We start from the raw sequence: 21,427 nt of genomic DNA, 5'->3' as shown, positions 1-21,427 counted from the left end.
ATGCTAACATCTATTTCCCATTTTTAGACATGTGGTTGTAATACAGTATCATATATAATCAAATCTATATAATCAGAAGGATATACAAGTACATATGCCCTTATTATTCTCCGTAAAAGAACAGTGATGCACGCAATAGTCAACCATCCTCAGCTCACAGTTGCAGAATTTCCGAGATGGTCATGTGTTAATGTGATATCATTTCCAACGGTCGGGAGACGCCAGCGGCTATAACCTGCCCCTCCGCGGCTCGACGTTTTTGACTCTGTTACATCCTGATTAGAGTAAAATACAAAGGACAGACCGGATTAAAGAGTTGAAAGTACTTTACTCCATATCTGGGAACGTAAAGCCCTATATCTACGTAAAAATTATGAGATAATACGTTACTAGAATACATATAAAAACTTTTGCACCGGATATTGTTGAAAGGAAAACAAACAGATTGACGAGTGGCGATCTACCACTGTAGAACCTACCGGGACATAATTTGACACCCCTGTCTGAACATAAATGGAGTGTCCTCTATATAGATATGAAGTAATCTGATCATATGAAGACTGATCTTTTTAATTGAATACAAACTTGTGCCTCCTGAAGAAGGCGTTTGTGGAAACGCGCGTCGAACAGATTATGTTTTGCCACCCATTGTGACATGGTTGATTTTAATTGCTGAAGTAGGGACAACTTTGTTTGTCACCAGCTGAGAATATGTGTAACTAGATTATTTGAGATAGGAATTTCTATGAGAAGTGTCTAAGAACTGTGTCCTTTTGTCATTTTTAATTATTGTGATGCTATCTTTTTTTGTGTTATATGTATGTTTATTAGTTCCCTTCCTCTCCCTCTTTTTTAAAAAAAAAATTGTAAAAACAATTAAAAATTGAGCAAACGAAGTAGATTTGTTTCCACTTTATTTTTGATTATATATAATGTTTATGAATTTTTGTATTTTATGAATTTTCCTAGCCAGCTGTCCTATTTTAATTTTCTGTTTATACAAAGTTAATGTGTGCAGAGCCAGGGCGAGTGGTACTGGAAAGGATGGTATCTGAAAGAAACACGTTAGTGATTGATTTCTTACCTTAGAATTACCCTCCGGCGTCGTACTGGGTCCTGAAAGTTTTCGTCAGCAGTACCCCTGTGCATCGGTAGGCGTCGTCATGAGGCTCCGCGTACGTCGTTTGAGTCGTAGTCGCCGAGGTGATATTGCTGGAGCTATTTAGACACGCGCTTACGTCCTTTCTTTCTTTTTCCGCACCAGCAAGCGCAGATCCTGAGAGAGCAGTACCTCCAGTCACTTTTTGACTGAGTTATTTTTGGGACTTTTGTCTCTTTTTTTTTTTTTAGTCTTTGACTTCTGGTGTATAGGGATGCCCGGTTTTAAGTCTTGCGCTGCTTGTCCCTGCATGATGTTGGTGACGGACCCGCACCGTGAGTGTCTCTACTGCCTGGAGTGCGACCACGACTCCGAGTCGTGCCCCAAATGCCGGTCCATGGATCCGAAAACTTTGCGGGAGTGGTCCCAAAAGTTGCTGGAGGCCCGGGAGTCGGCGCTACGCCATTCAAGAACCTGGTCCCGTAGGAGGTCGAAGGACCAGTTGCGTACCTGCCGCCATTGTTTGTCGAAGTCTTCGCACTCTGAGTCAGTTAAGGCGAAGCACAAGAAGTCGAAGAAGCGTGTTCACTCTTCGCCTTCCCCTAGCCTGTCATGTGACATCGCTGAGGGTGCGGGTGGTGCCACCCCCACGGCTCCGGCGGAGCTTGCACAGTTGCCGACGGCCTACCCGCCCTTCTTGGGTCCATCGGCGACTCCAGCCCAGCTACAGGACTTCCTGTCAGCCATGGCTCGCCTTTTTGGCCCATCGGGCCCTGCCGGAACGCCTTCGGGCCCTGCGGGTCTGACTGGGGGTCCTTGCTCTTCTTCGTCACCGGCCCGACGTCGTCGACGACTCCGTTCTCGACGCCTTGAAACCCCCATGGATCCATGCATGGATGCCAGCCGATGTCGGGTGGCCTTGTACGACCTCCACCACATCGACGTCTGTGGCACCGCCATCTGCCGTCCCCGGCTTCCACCCTGACGTGGAGATGGCACCAGACCGGTGTCGATCAACGCCGGTACCGACGCTAATGGAGAATTTCTATCCCTTTCTCCATCCACCTCCCTCTTTTACTCCTTCCTGGCAGGTTGGGGACGAAGGAAAGGACTGGGAGGGGTCTGAGGACCCTCTCGCAGCCCAGTGCGAGTTAGACCCAGACTGGGAAGAGGATTTGGAGGATGCAGGTGACATGGATTTTACTCCAGAACCTGGCACACTGTTTCCTTCTACTTTGGCTATGGAGGAGGGTGGCACATATTCTGTGGTGTTGCGTAGAGCAGTCGAGGCGCTCCACCTCGAGCTCCCCATGGTGGCCGTTAGGACTAACCTGACAGAAGTGCTCCTGCCAGCTTCTTCCTCTACTGAGCCGCTGCTGCCCTTTAATGACGCACTTTCGGATGTTCTTTTGGGCACCTGGTCGAGGCCCAACAGAGGGGCTCCTGTGGATAAGAACGTGGCCCGACGCTATCGCCCGGCCCGGGCGACCCCATTTTCCTCTCCCAACACCCAACCCCTGAGAGCTTGGTTGTCCAAGCCTCTGCGTCCCCAAGCGCATTCATTTCTTCAGCTCTGGACAGGGAATCCAAGAAACTGGAACTGTTTGGGAAGAAACTGTTTACTTCCGCCAGTTCAGGACTGCGGTCTGTGAACACCGCATGCCTCTTGGGCTATTATTCATATTCTGTGTGGAACACGGTTGCTCAGGTGCTGCCTCAGTGTCCGGAGGAGGCCCGGACGGGGCTTTCCCAAGCTATTGCTGAAGGGAGAGCCGCAGCCAAGTTCACGATTCGTTGTGGCCTTGACACGCCGACTCGCTGGGCGAGGTGATTTCCACAACAGTGGCGCTACACCGCCACGTCTGGCTGAGGACAACTGGCTTTTCTGGGGATGTCAAGAACACGCTAATGGACATGCCCTTTGATGGAACTCGCCTTTTCGGTGACAAGGCGGATAGTGTGTTGGAGCTTTTTAAGGACTCACGTGCTACGGCCAAGTCCTTAAGCCTTTCGGCCATGCGCACTCCTTCTACTTCTGCTTTTCGCTCCTTTCATGGCCAAGGAATGTGCGCCCAGACATGTTCGTTTCAGAGCCACAGGCCAACAGTCTCAGCGCGGACGTGGGACCCGCAGAGGTGGGTCTCGGGGCCAGCAAGTGTGTCAGTCCACCACCTCTCCTGCCACCACTGCCTCCTAACCTTCCTAGTCCGGTGTTTCAGGCCCACCAAACACCAGTTGGTGGCATGATGTGCCTTCACCTCCCCCACTGGCGCACCATCACTTCGTACAGGTGGGTTCTGCAGATAGTCCGATGGGGCTACTCCCTCCCCTTCGAGACTACCCCTCCAGCCATGCCATCTCAGTCCCACCGCATGTCGGGGGATCACTTGGCACTTCTTCAGCCGGAAGCTCCAGCCCTTTTGGCCAAGGGGGCCATCGAGTGCGTTCTGACGCCAGAAGTAGTTTGTGGTTGTTACTCCCACTGCTTCCTGGTTCCAAAGAATGACAAGGGCCTGCATCCTTTCTTAGACCTTCTGAATGTCAATCGCTTCCTCCGGAAGGAGAAGGTCAAGATGCTCACACTTGCTCAGGTCTTGTCTGCCCTAGGCCCGCAAGACTGGTTGGTAGCGTTGGGTTTGCAGGACGCTTATTTTCATATCCCCGTCCTGTTGGCCCACCAGCGTTACCAACGGTTTATGGTAGGCACAAGCACTTTCAGTTTACTGTGCTTCATTTTGGACTTACCAGCGCCCCTCTGGTGTCCACGAAAGTGTTGGCGGTGGCGGCAGCTCATCTGCGCAGATCAGGGGTTTCAGTCTTCCCCTATCTCGACGACTGGCTGTTGAAGGCGGGCTCGCCCCAGGTAGTCGTCTCCCACCTCCAGACTATGGCCGACCACTTGCATTTGCTGGGGTTCTCTATCAACGTGACAAAGTCGCACCCGATTCCCTTTCAGAAGCTCCTTTTCATCAGAGCGGGCTAGACACGGCGCAGTTTCGGGTTTATCCTCCCAAACAGTGAGTCCAGGACATTCGGGCTATGATTCCGATCTTTCGGCCCTTGTCCTGGGTTTTGGTCAGGTTGACGTTGAGGTCAACCTGACCAAATGGCCTCATGGCCTCCTGCATCCTGCTGACCAATCATGCCAGATGGCATATGCGGGCTCTGCAGTGGGACTTGAAGTTCCAATGGGCGCAGCATCAAGGGGACCTGTTCGGGTACGTCCAGATCTTGGAGGGCACTGCGCAACAGTTGCAGTGGTGGCTCACGAACCAGCGTTGGGTCAGCAGGGTATCCCTCTTCCTTCCCCAACCGGAGCACACAGTGGTGACGGATGCGTCCCTCCTGGGATGGGGCGACCACATGGGAGAGGCGGAGATCCGAGGCCTCTGGTCTCCGGCGGAGTCCAGGCTCCATATGAACCTTCTGGAGCTCCGAGCGATCCTACTTGCACTGAAAGCATTCCTTCTCTCTGTCAAAAGGAGAGTAGTGTAGGTGTTCACAGCAACACCACCGTCATATGGTATTGCAACAAGCAAGGCGGGGTGGGGTCGTGGACCCTATGTCCGGAAGCTCTGTGTCTCTGGACATGGCTGGAACATCAAGGCATTTCTTTGACTGTTCAACACTTAGCAGGTTCTTTGAACGCCAGGGCGGACGAACTCAGCCGCAGGTGCATGATGGATCATGAATGGCGTCTTCATTCAGAGGTGGCACAAGGTCTCTTGGTTAGATCTATTCGCCACTGAAGAGAAGGCGCAATGTCATCACTTCTGCACGTTGGAATTTCCAAGGCGGTACTCCCTCGGCGACGCTTTTCGTCACAAGTGGAGCTGCAGTCTGTTGTGCGCCTTTTCGCCTATGCCACTTCTACCCAGAGTGCTGGAGAAGATCAGGCGAGACCGGGCCCAACTCATTCTTGTGGCCCCGGACTGGGCTCGAAGAGTTTGGTATCCCGAGCTTCTCAGTATGAGCATGGAATGCCCGATCCCACATCCTCTTCAGGAGGATCTTCGGTCGCACCAGCAGGGGACGGTCCTCCACCCGAACCTGTCCAGCCTCCACCTACATGTGTGGAGATTGAGCGACAACAGTTGATTCCTTTTGACTTGCCTCCTGAAGTCTGTGATATAATTCTGGCAGCCAGGCGTCCCTCCACTAAATCAGTATACGCCTGCAGGTGGAACAAATTTGTGGCATGGTGCACAGCAAAGGCTATGTGTTGCATCCTTCTGGGAGCTATGCGGGGGTTTTAGTCCTTTTGCATTATCATATTGGTCCCTATCCATATCTGTTTATTTTGTACACTTCTCACATGTGCACAATTTTAGTCTGTCTTCCTCTTGGGAGCTATCTGAGTGTTTTTAGTCCTTTTCGCATTATCATATGGGTTCCTATCCATATTTGTTTGTTGACATCGCTCAATCTCCGCTTGTTTTCACATTGTCAACATTACATTACAAGGACTATTGTTTTTATGGGTCTTAGTCCCATCTGTTACTTCTATAATCCCTTGTCTTTTTAAGGGTTGCATTTGGGTTATAGTCCTCCCAACCTTCACACATGGTTTATTATATTATTGAACTCTACATTGTTGTCTTTACATTATATTTTTCATTTTGTATTGATGATGGTGTTTCTCTTGGGTGAGGATTATCCTTATACTTTTCCTCATCTTCCTTGTTTTCTTTCTTCATTTCTGTTCTGTTGGTGATGTTTCCCTTGTGCCTCGTGAGGAATCTTAGTTTTCTTTGGCTTTTCTGCCGTGTTTCGTTTCTTTGTGTTTACCACATCCTGTTGTCCAGAGTTTTGTTGGTCCTTTCCTCTTCTGCCTTCTAACATTCCTGTTCTGGCCAGTGAGTATGTTTTGTGGCAGTTATTCGTGGCTCTTTTTCTTCTTTTCTCTGACGATGTTATTTCGTTCTTTTCCTTTTGTGTACAGAAGGGAGGATGGTTCTTATATCTTGGTTTGCCGCTCAGGTAGTAATTTCTTGGCTTTGCGTCTCTTTTCCTTTTCTGATGCTCTATGCTTTCAATGGTTACTTGTTTCTGATTTCCTCCGTTTCTCTTCATCTTTGGTTCTTCTTTCTTGTCCATCGTTGTTTTATTTATATATAGAAGAAAGGGGGATATGTTGTATCTTGAATCCAATGTTATTCTTGCTCTCTCTGTGGAACCTTGTGATGATGTCATTCTACAGAATGTTAGGAGTCAAATATTCACAGTTGGCTGGGCTGAGCAGCATGCTGGCTGCTCCTGGTGGGGTCTTGATATGGACTAGATCTGGTCTATTGTACCATCTTGAATAAAGCTACCTGAAACTCATCATGTGTACCTGACTCAATCACTACACTGTGGATCCCCTTTCTGCCCTTCTCTCAGAAGTCCTTTTGTTCCTTCTTCCTCTGGCCCAGCAGGGCTCTGCTCCGGGCACTATTAGGGGCTATCTTTCTGCGATTTCTGCCTTTCTCAGGCTCCCTGATCAGCCCTCTCTTTTCAAGTCCCCTGTTGTAAATACATTTCTCAAAGGCATTACTCACCTTTTCTCTCCTATTCCATTTGTGAGGCCAAAGTGGAACTTGAATGTGGTTCTTACCTATTTGATGTGTGCTCCCTTTGAGCCGCTTCACAACTGTCCTGTTCGTTTATTGACTTTGAAGACTGCTTTCCTGCTTGCCATCACCTCAGCTAGGCGCGTGAGTGAGCTCCAGGCTCTTTTTCTGTACGCCTCCTTTTCTGTCGGTCCATCCGGACAAGGTTGTGCTTCGCACTCGTCCTTCCTTCTTGCCAAAGGTTGTCACTGCCTTCCACGTCGGGCAAACTATCACCTTGCCCACTTTCTTTCCGCCTCCTCACCCTTTCAGCGAGGAAGAGAGGCTCCACCGTCTGGACCCAAAACGTGCACTCTCATTTTATCTGAATCTCACACAACAGTTCCGGTTGGGTGACCAGCTCTTTGTTGGCTACGTGGGCGCCAAGAAAGGCCGGGCTGTACACAAGAGGACTATCTCCCGCTGGGTCATCTTGTGTATCCAGGCCTGTTATTCTCTGGCTAAAAAGGAACCTCCAATGGGGTTGCGGGCCCATTCTACCAGGGCGACAGCAGCTAATACTGCATTGGGACGAGGTGTCCCTCTGCAGGACATCTGTCAGGCAGCCATGTGGGCCTCGGTGCACACTTTTACTAAGCATGATTGCCTTGACAGTCAAGTCCGGAGAGACGGCTTCTTTGTTTGCAGACCCACCAACGGGTTTGGTATTGCTGGGGTATCTATTCTAAGGTAAGGAATCTATCACTAACGTGTTTCTTTCAGATGAACAAGTCAGTTCAGTAACGATATATCTGTAAGAAACATTAGTTAGTGATAGATTCTTTACCGCCCCACCCATCCTCCCCGCTCTGCGAACTGATTCCTAGGGTTAATGTCATTCCTTTCAGGGCCCTAGTTTCAATGCACCAGTGGTAGTATCTTGCATGGCTCTGCGTTCGTGGCGCGGAAAGTCGTGTACAGAACTGACGTCAGCTTGCATGGGTACGTCTAAATAACTCCAGCGACGTCATCTCCGCGACTACGACGCCAACGTTGTACGTGGAGCTGCACGACGACGCCTACCGACGTGCAGGGGATCTGCTGACGAAAACTTTTCGGATCCAGTCTGACGCCTGGGGGTAATTCTAAGGTAAGGAATCTATCACTGACTAATGTTTCTTACAGATATATCGTTACCGAAGGTAAGTAACTTGTTCAACTGGGCAGTGCAGTGTGTTGCGACTGTGTAATCTCATCCTCGTCTGTAGTATCTCGTACTTAAGTTAGTAAGTAGGCCTGTAATGGGTCCCATATGTGTCTGGGCGAGAACTTAAGGGCAACAGCTCTGCATATGTGGTCATTTGGTCCTGTCAATAAATTAGATAACCAGTCTTTGAATTTGGGTGCCCTTCCTCCTACCCATCTGCAGGCGCTAATAATGGACTCAGTGCCACATACTTTTGGTTGCCTTGTTCTACCCCTGTGACATGACCCAGGAGAGCTATGAGCAGAGTTAGGGTGGTATTTTGCTCTATCATAATTGAGAATGCAGTTTCTATCTCCTTCCATTATGCTTGGAGAGGGGCACAGGTCCAAGCTAAATGTAGGAAACCAGCCCAAGGCGCACCCGCATCGTGTACTACAATCCTCAGCTCGTAGGTGAAATAATCTAACAGGTGTACAGTAAAGTCTATGGAAACAAAGTATAATGTATTATACATAGTCTGCTACTAGGGGCAATCCATCCTGTCTGTTTACAAAAATAGTGCCACTATTCATCCGTAATGGCGGTTCCCAACTCTTGCTCCCAGTGGGAATATGCTCATGCCAGCTCAGTTGGAGCCTCTTGTTGTGCAGTGTGGTATGATATAGATACAAGGTGTGTGGGACTTGCAGCTCTATATGTGGAGTGTCTATAGAAGGGGGTTCTAGTGAGAAGTCTAGCATTGCAGCTTTTACATTATTCATAAACACACTTGGGATCTATTTGGGGGAATCTAAGGAAGCCCGAAGGTACTGATCCCGCAAGAGAATACTATTCACATAGAAGTACGTCTTGCTATGTTTTGGGTAAAGAGGAAAATGGATGAATGAAGAGCGAGCACTATGTAGAAGAAGGGGGGGGGGAATCCCCTCCGGACAAGAACCCTCACTCGCGGTTAGGTGACATGCTTCATCATATGGGTTCCCTCCTCACACCGTAGTGTGGACTATGACTCCCCAAGGAGAGGAGCAGAGGTGTTTTCTCAGAAGATGAGCGTTAGCGTACAGATACATGAGGGGCAGAGTGTAAATAGTGATAGAGTGTGGTTTAGAAATGTCTACCAGAGTCCACTGAAAGTTTATTTGGTGGTCACAGTGACATAATTAAAAAGCAAGAGGATTAGGGATTCAACAGATATACCCTAATTCATAATGTCAACATGTTTCTGCCAACAGGCATTAGTCCGTACCTATAATTTCAGTCACTCTGCATTTGTGATAAAAGTTAAGAAGATAAATAATACAAGCCACCACTAGAGCTGTGTGGCCCGTTGTTCAACGTCCCTCTTCTTATCTTAGAGTGTTGACTCTCGCCTGTCATCTCATCAGCGGAGGCACTGGCATAACCAGCTGGGCACCACGATATGATTCAGGAGCTTGGAGAGTGCATGTGACCATATTGCACATTAGTTAATTTACACGGCTACATTAGGAAAGGGAAGTGGTCAGGGTATGTACGTGCTAAATGCGTGCCCCTGCGTATCCAGCTAGTTAGTCCCTTAGACACCAGCCAATAGTCTAGTTTCGACCGGCTGTTATGTACACCGGAGTAGAAAGTACACTCCTTAGCCGAAGGGTTAAGGGCCCTCCATGTATCTATAAGTAAATGTTCTTCCATAATATCTCTGACATGTCTAGCTGCAGTGCAATGAAATGTGGTCGGGGTGTGTGATCTATCCATATTCTTGTCTAGTGTAACATTAAAGTCTCTCTCTCCCCCCTTCCCCTCCCCCCCCAGCATGTTTGGGGAGCCAATATCCATAAGTCTCCCTCAGAGTCTATCAAAGAAGGTCTGATCAGTATTGGGACCATAGCAGTTAAGTATGGTTACCAATGTCCAGTCCAGCCTCTCCCATATCAATGTGTATCGCCCCTGGTCGTCATTTGAAGCACCCATCGGAGTATAGGGTACACCTTTATGGACGAGGATGATAGTTCCCCTTGCGTTGGAAGAAAAAGTGGCAAAATATCTTTGAGATGCCCATCTGGCTGCAAATGTGGTTTGGGCTGAATCTTTTAGATGAGATTCTTGCAGTAGGGCAATGTATGTGTTACACCTCTCTACGTAGGTAATTATGTGTGTACGTTTTACGTGGGTCACCCAAACCTCTAACATTCCAGGTTAAGCAGTTAAATTGTATGGGGGTGATGTCGAACCCTTCCTATGACATAGGTAGCCCTCTCGAGATGAGTGAGCTAACATAATGGGACAAAGCATTGGCATAAGCATAATTTTGTGTGGCATGAATAGTGTGGCAGCATCAGCAATTGATTTTGTGCACATAGTAACAGTTCAAACATTGATATCGACAAATCGTCCGGTCAGCCTATCTCCGACAGTGGTGATGGTGCTCTAGACACTGCAGATGAGAGCCTTGTTGGGGACGTGCGTATAGAGTTGTGATGTAAAAGGTCTCCAGCCAGTTGCAGGAAATTAAATGTTCTTTTCCTTTGTAGGAGATCTGCAGTCTAGCAGGATAAACCACGGCATAGGGCACATCTGTCATTCTCAGGTTCTGCATAATGGGTGGAAGTTATTTCTACTGGACTTAGCTTCCAGGTCTTCTTTTTTCACGGATATAATCTCAAGAACTTTCTCCATGTTGAGCAATTGTTCGCTGCAATTAGAGCAGGTATCCTTGACAACTGAGATGCTTTGTTCTGCTTCAGTTGAGCACCCATCTTGCTTTTCCAACTTGTGTGTCATGGAGTCTATTTTGCGGCACATGGTGTCCATTTTAATCTAAATGGATATAAGACCTTGTTGCTTAGCTATGAGCAGGGTTTTCAGGTCCACTGCATCGTTGGTATTTTCTATGAGTGGTTTGTCCACATCAGTCTGACCCGTGCCGCGATTGGCAGTATAAGTAGATCTGCGGTCCTCAAATGACAGTTAAGTTTTCTGGCCATCTGCTTTTCCTTGTTGACACCGGGGGGTTGAAGGGAGGGAGGGGGGGTTGGATCACCAATGTGTTGAAGTATGATAGGGTTGCTGGTTTTATCTTCAATCGGAGCGGTAGGTGTAATGACAGGAGCATTCCAGAAGTAAAATGCCAGAAGAATTCGTCACCCCAGAAGTATCATTAGGGGCATTATTTCAGTGTCTGATTGGAGAGGTGTCAGGAGGGGAATTGCATTCGGCAGACCGACTGCAGCCCCCTCCAAGACCGAATGCTCTGAGCAACGGAGTCCGGTGTACCACACAGACCCCGCCCTGCCTCGCCCTCGCGGCCTCATTGGGGGCACGAGCAGACTTGGGTCCAGGCGGCAATAACCAAGCAGGTCCACATGATGGAGATCTGTGACACCAGAGTGAGCTATGAGTGCTCCGCGTTCTATGCAATCTGGGAAAATATGAGTGCGGCACCCTAGGCCTTGTATCACGCCTTCAGCAGATTATGTTACAGTCTGCCACTTCTAAGCAATGAGCAAGTCGCGGCATAGCTGGCAAAGCTGGAGGGTCACAATCCTTTCAGCATGTTTGATGTTGCCGCATGCAGCACCGCCAATCCTTTCCACAAGGAGGACACCCAGTAATCCACCCCCCCCCCCCCTTCCCCCCCCCCCCCCCTCTCTGGGCTTCATTTAAAGTCGGCACCTAGGCTGTCGTTGTTAACAGTGGGTCCTGGGACTCGTCACTCCCATGTGCAGATGTGCAGCCGCTTACAATCTCTCCACGTACCTTTAGGCATCTCTACCTCAGCAATGTGTCCGGTATCCCTTTCGCTGACATGCGTACAATGGGGTGTCAGCAGTGGCTAGTCGCCCTCAGCACAATCGCGGGTAGCGGGGCCTTCAGATCCAGTAGATTAGCAGGCTACAGGTGACTGTAGGTTTCAAGGCGCCGCTGTGACCGTCCGCGCCCGATCCTCGGCAGCAGCCAGTATGGATCTCAGGCCTCTGCCACCCATTACGGCGGCCAAAACAACCCAGCACACGGGATGGGGGCACCCTCCACATTGTTTGAAAACAGGTCATGAGGCAGGGGGCGCTCCAAATTTTATTCCCCACCGCCACTCACCAGGGCTGGTCGGGACCTTCTGCTGTATCAGGCATCTAGTGGCCCGCCATTTTCACCGCGTGGTCCCCAGCGAAACAAACGAACTGCCGGCCTGGTCCAGTGCCATTCATGGCCAGCGAGAACAGGAATCGATTCCCCGCATCATGGACCTAGCGGTTGGCAGCTTGTTGGTTCATGATTGCTCCGATTGTAGCAGGATATTGGCGGATTTTTCCCCTGGGCTGCAGAAGCCTCACGTCTTCTATCTTGTGCGACGGCTCTCTGGTGCCCCAGAGTTTTATATGTATTTATGCATGGTTATGACTTTTAACCGAATAAAGGAACTGAGATTGAAAGTGATTGTACAATAATGATAGTTGGTGTTTCTTACCCTTCTTGCAGGCCTTACCCTGCAACTTGGGTTCATGTGTCTGTTGAGGGCCATCACTACCATTATTAACTGATTAAGTGGTTTGTATTGATTTATGGGTAAATTAAAATTTGTGGAGAGCCACCTAATAAAGCTACTAATATATGCCTTCTGCCTGGACATTCTAATGTTTTTCCTTCAAATCTTCCTTTTTGATTTAGAATGATCTGCCCTCAATGGGTGTATCTTTCAGATATTGTCAACACCCTTCTTCTGACGGCTATTCAAATTATTATACAGACTATCCTTGATTATAGGTACTTTCCCACAGCCTGGGCTAATAATGGGTTATAACACTGATATGTTTAAAAAAATGTATCTTCGGTCCTTGGAAGAGCTAATTAATGAGTTCTTGATCTAAAAAGGTTTGACATGGTATGTGCCCTTAAGTATTTGAAATTAAGAGGCTACCAATACTGCACCAATTTATGTTAAACACCACATCTCGAGCTGATTGCTAATAAAGAACTGATTGTTTTCAGGGCTCCTGTGATGCCACTTGGCTGTTTCCTTGGAAATGTGTACGCAGAAAACGTCGATGTGTTGCGAGATGGAACTGGTGTCTCAGGTTTACGACTCCGTTTGCTTACTGCAGGTACATTCACTAGGTGGGAGTTTACATTGAGATACATCTTCTGTTCCTTTTATGGGAAAACCAATTGGTTGTGGAGACAGTTAGCTCATAATCTGTTTGTACCTATTGCAGAAAATAAGGGCTGTCAGTCAGACTGTTTTTTTGTTTAATTTCAGGATTATACTATAAAACCTGAGATAAATTTACAATTGGTAATCACATAAAGGATATATAATATATCATCCTATATATGATATAAAATGAATAAAAATATCAGCATGGTTTTGATGAAGATTAACAGTATCCAGTCTGTAGAGCCCAATTTTTGAAGTAATGGAACCAAGTGTTATTTTGAAGTAATTGATAAATTGTGTCATGTTTGAGCTTTAGTATACCAGTTTATTTACATGACTTGAGATCCTTAACATCCGACTGATCACTCTAGAAAGTACAATTCCTAATGTAAATCTCAAGTGAAAGAACAAAGTATTATGATTTTCAACATTTTAAATCAGGGCAACACTAAATAGTTTGATACTAGAAAACAAATCTGTGATGTGGGTTTTAAATATAGTTAAACACATTTTCTTCTTCATTATTGAAGGATTTAGAGAAGCCTTCCTCTCATCTTATAAAAAGGCCATAAAATATTAACAGTCATTTCAGTTTATTGGTCACAAATGAACGCACCTGATGTAGCTGTGTATGAACCATTTGCACTTCCAAATGCCAAACGGCAGAACAGCTAATCTGAATTTTACATACATTAAGGGCCCGACTCACAAAAGTAAACTTAGACCGGACGTCCAAGTTTAGACCGGACGTCCAAGTTTAGACCGGACGTCCAAGTTTAGACCGGACGTCCAAGTTTAGACCCGACGTCCAAGTTTAGACCCGACGTCCAAGTTTAGACCCGACGTCCAAGTTTAGACATCAGGTCTGAAGTTAGACGCCTGGTCTAAGTTTACCTTTGTGAATCGAGGCTTAAGTGTGTAAGCAAGAGTTGCACAACACTGAAGTATTGAAGGAGCTAATAGGCATTCTGGTGCCTGTTCCTGTTTTTCTGCAATTCATCAGCTTTTCAACTGTGACTGAGCCAAATGTCTTCTAAGATTTCAGCGTTAACACCTATTGCAGATGCTAAGAGATGATGTCCTTGTTAGGCCAATATGGCATCTGCATGTGGTGCCTTGAATCCAATTTTTGGCCAAGTCATTTTTACCCAAGCCCCAAGGGGACATGCCAAAGCATTCTTCTTCGTTAGGTCAGTCTCTACATGTAATGTACTCCCAAGAGATAATGCAGCAAAAAGCACAAAAGTAACTGTAGGAAAGGGACATCCTTTTCTTACTCAAGTAAAGTATTGCACCCAGGACTATTTGAAGTTTCCATGTCCCTCACAGGCACTGGTCAGTTCTTGTGACGTGAGTTGATTCCATCATTCAAAATGATGAAGCTGAAATTTCCAGCTCTATCTACTGACCTTGCACAGTTTTAGGCCTTTCAGCTACCTTTACTGGGTCTCTTCAAGACTGCTTAGTTACCCTCTGGGCCTCTCCCCAAAGGTGGTCTTTCCTGTTGGTTTGGTTACTCCAAATTATTCAGTGCTGTCCAAGGCACCATCTCCTCTTTGTTCAACACTACCTATGAAACTGGTGCCACTTTTGGTCAGTTTGTCATCCAAGCGATCACAGAAAATGTTAAGGCCTGTTTTGATGATGATGCTCTTTCCAGGGCCAGACATCTGTCCTCATGCAACTGCGTTTTGAGCCTGACTTTTTTTGCTTTATAAATGATTATGGCTGCCTAGAATATGACAGTGACTGATAACCTCCTCCCCTTTATTGACAATGACCTACACCTAGACTTAAAAGTTCAAATGGTTTGGAACTGTATAGAAGGCAATATCCCATACCCCACTAAACCTCTGCACACTTCTTTTGGAGCAGGTCTCTTTGTTCACTACATTCGCACGAAATGTGGCAGAAACATTGGTGTTCAATCTTCCCTCTGAGGAGGCAAAACTAGCATTTTGGATGCAATTTTGCAGACCTCTACAATTGTGGAGCCTTTGCTACTTTTCATTGAGGCATTCAAATCTGCCCTGCCTGCTTTTGGAGAAAACCCTTTCTGGGTCTACAGATGACTGGAAGATAAACAACATAGGCCTCCCCTGTGTGACCTGAAATTCTTGTTGTCAGACCCTTCAGCTGAAAGTCTAGTTCTGCAAACCTGCTCTGCAAAATTGAAACCAAATGTCTTTCCCACAGCCTCACCAGACCGAGACTCTGAAGTCTGGACTCTTTGGAACTACAATTCTTTGCTTCTAACAGCCTAGCCCTCCATTTGGTAACTGCCTTGCACAGACTAAACCAATGTGCTCTTTCCTTTTGGGAACTATCAAAGCCAATGGTCACTTCTCTTCCAGACCACATGAATACTCCTTTGAAATGGTCACCATTGGTCTGTTCACTTCCAAACAAATCCTGAATTGCTGTTCAGACTCTGCAGACACAGTAGCTCCGTCCATGGACACAGCTGTCATCCTGTGAGTATGCAGTCTTTACCCCTCAGGACATTACCACATAGGCAAGTACCACACATCCACTTTTTGATTCATTACTCGGTGGTATTTCAGCATGTAGGTAAGTATCTTTTTAAATGTCATAATTATGTCATTTAAAATAAAAGGGGGATTTAAGGGTTAAGGGATGGGTAAGGGTTCATCGCGGTGGGTAAAGGGAGGTGAGAGATGAAGGTAGGTAATAGCTTTAAAGGTTATGGGGTGGTTAGTGGTAAAGAGAGGAAAGTGTTTTAAGGTTCAGTGGAGGGTATGAATGTTAAGTAAATAGTTTTATGGGATCAGGGGGGGTACAGTTAATGGTAGGTAAGTTTACTGTAGGGTTTAGGAGTGGAAATTGGTAATGGATATACAAGTTTGTAGGGTTTTGGGGCAGGTAGACACAAAGGGAGGTAAGGGATTTGAGGGTTCAGGGGGTGGTAGAGGTAAACGGGGGTAAGGGGCTTATAGGATTCAGGGGACTGTAGAGGTAAAGGGAAATAAGAGTGTTAGAGTTGAGGGGCATGTAGAGATAAATGATAAGGGGATTTTAGGGTTCAAGGGAGGATACAAATGGCAAGGCATGTCTTTTTTGTTTGTTTTTTTTCTTCCTTTTTTGTGTTTTGTTGTTTCGGGGAGGATATAAAAGGTAAATAAGAGGTTTCTATGGTTCAGGAGTGGTACAGGTAAAGGTAGGTAAGGGTTTTTTAGGGTTTAGAATTGGGTAGAGCTAAAGGAATGTAAGGGAGTTTTAGGGTTCAGGGGAGGGTAGAGGTGAGCGGTTTTTAGTATTCATTGGAGGGTTTTAGTCACACACACACACAAAAGACAAAAAGGAAAAAAGAGAAACATTATTAAAAAGAGGGTTTGGGTGGTTACATACCTACCACTGCAGTGCGTGGTAAAGCCCTGCTTGGTAGTGAAATGCATTGAAGTGTCAGTATCTTGTAATGCCCACAGAGAAAAGCCCTGACCCTGTGGCGTCAAACTTCGGTGCTTTCCACAGGCTTTTCTGGAGTTGCCCAAGCTATGTTCATTGGTATGCCCTGCGATTGCGGGCTGCTATCCAACAAGAAAGCTGATTCATCCATGGAACACTTGTAGAGAAGTAGAGATAAGACTTGCTTGCAGGGCGCAGCCTCATCCACAGTACAGGAGGTTCCAGGGTGTTACAGGCACAACAGTACCATCGTCGTAGCTGATCCAAATGCCCCAACAAATGTAACTTCCTTCTAGAGAAGTGTTGGATCCAAATGACGCCAAAATATTGTCAACGCAAGACATCATTCCTCTGCAAATCAAATTTTGAGCTAATATTCAAACTGAAATTGAAAGGATTCAAACCCTCCTTGGCTACAACAGTGAACGTGCTCGGTTTTTACATAGATTTTGAATATTGAATAGCATTAATAACGAGCGAAGAAGCTCAAGCTGCCAAGTTTAATACGAGTTATCTAAACCAAATAGAGCACCCCCTCTATAAAGTATATTTAAAGACAGCTGCTCATGTGAGAATTGCATCCATAACACCGCACGTCAAAATGTCGGGTCTGCATTTATCTGTAGTATTGACATTAAAAGCAATACTTAACTCAGCCATGCAGACGATAAGAGAGCAGAAATGCAGCTACATCTCCCCCAAATCATAGGAATTTGTACTGGCTTCCACTAGAGGGCCAGATAAAATTAAAAATGGGCTATTTCACATATAATGAAAGAAACCCAAGTAGACCGGGTGGATTTAATGGTATCGAGTGGTACTAGACCCTCAACAAGTGAGAAATCACTGCTTGTGGAAAGATAGGAGTTTTAAACAACAGAAATATTGAGGCAGTTGTGTACTGGGTCCTGCACAGGTATTTTGAACTTGCTATCAGTAAAACTAAATACATTATCCTACATACTAGCTTTCAGAAAAGTCCCCGCCTGTTCAAATTATCCGTGGGATAATTATTAATAACGATTAGAGAAATTTCTTGTACTTCTGTCACAAAATAGCCCCCTATTTAAATATCCTTTTCGGTCTTCCCTGTTTGATAACATCACCCTCCGATTACAGCAGCAGGTCCAGTCCTTGCCCTCTTCTGCTGGCTCTGCTGTCTTAAAACTTCTGACTGCCGCCTGCACCCTTAAGCCACCAGCTTCCAGTGAGGGGAGAGTCTCTTACTTTTTCATCAATTGGGAAATGGTAAGGATAGATCACTGGGACTTCCAGCCAACCTGCAAGGGACATATTCTAACTTTACTGTTCATCCCTCTTGACTGCCCTGTTTCTTTCTGGCGTTGTCTGCCACAAACCTCTGTTTTGGAGGCTGAACTTCGTGCCCTGCTGATCAAAGGGGCCATAAAGGTGTTGTTTATTTCTGGAGCTACTGATAGTTCAGCAGTACCTGAATGTAGCTCCCTGGATTACACCCTGCCACAGAAAGTAATTCAGACGTTCTAGCCATTTTAAAGATGGCAGTGCTCCACGTATGTATTCTCAAATTAATTTTTTTTCTCCAGAAAAAGGCAAGATTCCCTTTGAGTGTGTTGCACCAACATGGAAAGTACATATTTGATAAATAAAAAAATCTGTGGTGACTTCCACCAAAAAAAGCATTACTCAAGGTCAGCAGCTTACTATTTTGTAGCACAGACCATACTCAGTATACTTTTTAAACCCTGCTTTTTCAGTCCTGTTGTTTACCTAAGTCATCTTCTTAAGAGAGACGCTCTTGCGATTCTGTTCACACCATACAGGATCTACTGTTATCACACAACACTTTCATTTTGCCGTCCAACATGCTTAGCTGTTCTAACTCATTGTGACACTTAGCTAAGCCCATCAGGCACATCTTCTCAAGGTGCATCCACATCCGCCTCAAGAGGCTTTCTGTTTTGCTGCTGTGCAATTCCCATGGATGTTGTGTGTGTGTCTACTAATTGACCACATATATGTCATATAGAGATCTGATAAGCATGATGCAACATATGTATCACTTTATAAACCTTACAAAATTATGTATAAATGTTTGATGAGTATAGGATTGTCTCATAAATAAGTAACATTTGACTTGTTTACAATTATTCTGAAATACAAAATTCTGGAGAAATTACATTTAGTGCAAGATGTACAGGAACAAGATTATGAACTCCAAAGACCTTCAAAGCAAAACAGCACAAATGTTAGAGACCTATTTATAGGGTAAGCCTTAAGCATATAAATGGTTCTAGGCAGTAAATATTTATTGGATAATTGGTGAAAAGAATGTAAGTGTGTAGATAAACAATTAGCTTGCTCTCTTCTCCCTACTTTAGGCAGTGGGCCAGGGGTAATGGCTGATGCTAAGATGCGGGTATCGGAGCGCTGTGTCTATTTTGGGGATTCCTGCCAAGATGTTTTAAGCACACTAGGGTCTCCTCACAAGGTTTTCTACAAGTCTGAAGACAAGGTAAGGTAATGCTAAATGCAGCAACACAGTGAGTCATAGAAAGCATTTAGCCAGTGAGAAGGCACGTCATAGGCTCTAACTGCGTATTTGACATAGTAATGAACTGTCGAAAATGTTACTTTCCGGTCTGGTTATCAATTGGAAATATGCTGTGTTGTGATCAGATTTGCGTGATATCACTATTTTCATGGCTTAGACAGGTTTAATAATAAAATAACATTATATTGTGTTACTGTTTCATAGTTTGTATACTCCAAAATCAGTTTTCAGAATGATCTATTTTATCTATTAGCCTTACCTGGCTTTATCTCCTTTTGGAAGACAATGTTAAGATAATGTTGATATGGAAATGACTAGGAGAATAGTGGAGTCCCAATAGTAACGGCATACATTTGGTGTACCACAGTTGCCAAATGCTAAAGCATCTATTTACTGACAGTTGATCTTTTACAGGATCAGATGTTATTGAATACTCTCCCACTTCAGATTTAAAATTCTCTACTTAGTTTAACATCGTCTGATCCCATTCACAGGTGCCTTTCTACAGTCATATACGCTTGCTTTCACCCACACTCCTATACCTATTAAAGCATCCTAACTTCACCAACAGGCATGACATCGATACTATTGTTTACCACTCATAAAGTGTTAATGAGCCGTATTTTCCCCTCCCCCATTGATACTAAAGAAAACAAATGCCCAGATCAAGGTATGATGTCAATGTGGGCAAGGAATGTATTCGCAGGGTTTGAGTACTGAATATACTCAGAAAACAAGTTCCACAATTGGAGCATTATGATAAATTTTCCTCAAGAGTTAGAGCTAACAGGATGGTGTGCTGTGAATCTGTGCCAGAGCCTTAAAGGATCCTTAAATTAATTCTGATGGATACTTCTAACTGCAACAAATTTGAATATTCCCAGATGCCAGACTAAAGCCAGAAGATTTAAGCAGCATTGCTCTCGCACACTAATAGGTTGCATTATGTTGCTCCATGCCTACTTCATTCTGTCCTGTGCCTCCTTCATTCCATCCCGTAAGTGACAAATGGAGCTGCAAATAAGTGCCACCTCTGTGAGTTGAAGCCAGTTCCTTCCTTTCTGCATCGTTTTACACAGTTCCAGAGCTAGCTCCTAGCTTTCTTCTCATCAGTTAACAAGATTGTTCTACAAAATCCGTTTTCCAATGTGCAAGGGATTTCTGTCCCTTCCTACAAATAGAAGGTTTAAGCCTTGTAGTAAATGTCACAAACAGATGTCTGAGACAGATCCCCTTGATGTCTGCCTCTTGTGTTCGGTGCACATCTCCAAGTCTTGCGAGGAGTGCGTGCTTATTAACCCAAAGGTGTTCTGGGAACGCAAAGGGAAGCTGTATGTCTCCAAAATTAAACTGATGTTCTGCTCCTATTCGAAGTTGTGCGACAGACCTGTTTTCGCTTTTAAGGCATTTTCTGCAGCAGGTCTTTGTCGAGGTCGAAGTCTTCTGGTACTTAAAGTGAAATCGGAAGCACAAGAATGTTAAGTGGGATTCACCCCAGTCCTGCCACTCTCAGCCTGAAAAGTCTCAATGACATCCATCTGGCTTCAAGAGTTGCAGGCCCTTTCGACTAATAGAGCCAGAGAGATGATTCTGGCCGCAGAAATATGGACAGGCTGTCGCTTGAGTTATTTCCTCGTGCCGAAGAATGACAGAGGTCTTCACTCTATTTTTTATCTCCTTCCTCTGAACACTTGTAGATGAAGTAATTCAAGATGGTCAAGTTGTCCCAATTTCTGTCTGTCCTGGGTCCAAGTGACTGGATGGTGGCTTTTGAAATGGAGGACACCTGCTTTTTTGTAGCCGTTCTGCAGTTCCACAGGCATTAATTTGGGTTCAGGGTTTACCAGAAGCATTTTCTTTTTTCTGTGCTCTCCTTCAGTCTCACCTGTGCCCCTCGGGTGTTCACAAAAGTGATGGTGTGGTCACAGCACACCTTCAGCGGTTTGGGATTCCAGTTTTTACTGGCCTCAGTGACTGGCTGTTGAAGGCAGGCTCGGCACAGTCAGTCATAAACCACCTCCAGATGAGTGCTATTCTGGATATCTTGCCGTTTCGGGCCTTCCCTCTGACACATGTCTAAGATATTTGGGCTAGGTTTTTGATGTTTCAACCTCAGTCCAGGGCCTCGATAAGACTTGCTCTGAGGCTTCTTTGTCTATTGGCCTCCTGCATCGGGTTCGTTGACTGTGCCAGGTGGCATATGGGTACTTTTATTTATTTGAGTTTTATATAGTGCTGGCTAGACCCGGAGGTATCAGAGCGCTTTACATAAGGTTCCACAAAATTACATCAATTGCAAGATTACATCAGTTACAATAGAACATTTCAAGAGCTTAGAAGGTTAAGGAGGTCGGGTAGGGTGTAGGAGGGAGAGAGGAAGGAGATAGGATGGATGGAGAGACGAAGGAAGAGTCTGCTCAAAGTCCGACTAGGTAGGTGACGGCAGAGGGGGGGAAGTCCACAGCCCATCTCCTCTATAGCTAACAGGTAGCTCCAT

The 21,427-nt window shown here is 45.8% G+C and overlaps 1 protein-coding gene across 1 annotated transcript in view; it reads left to right on the top strand.

Annotated features, from left to right (window-relative positions):
* Positions 1-21,427, top strand: part of PHAF1 (phagophore assembly factor 1) — a 299,820-nt gene that overhangs the window by 195,457 nt on the left and 82,936 nt on the right. The window contains exons 8-9 of the mRNA XM_078670669.1: positions 12,806-12,918; positions 18,758-18,891. Coding sequence (XP_078526795.1) covers positions 12,806-12,918; positions 18,758-18,891 — 247 coding nt within the window. The remainder of the gene's footprint in view (positions 1-12,805; positions 12,919-18,757; positions 18,892-21,427) is intronic.

The sequence above is a fragment of the Lissotriton helveticus genome, chromosome 12, assembly GCF_964261635.1.
Source record: "Lissotriton helveticus chromosome 12, aLisHel1.1, whole genome shotgun sequence".
NCBI classification, from domain to species: domain Eukaryota; kingdom Metazoa; phylum Chordata; class Amphibia; order Caudata; family Salamandridae; genus Lissotriton; species Lissotriton helveticus.
Note: the sequence above shows the minus strand (reverse complement) of the source record. Positions and strands in the feature narration are given on the sequence as shown.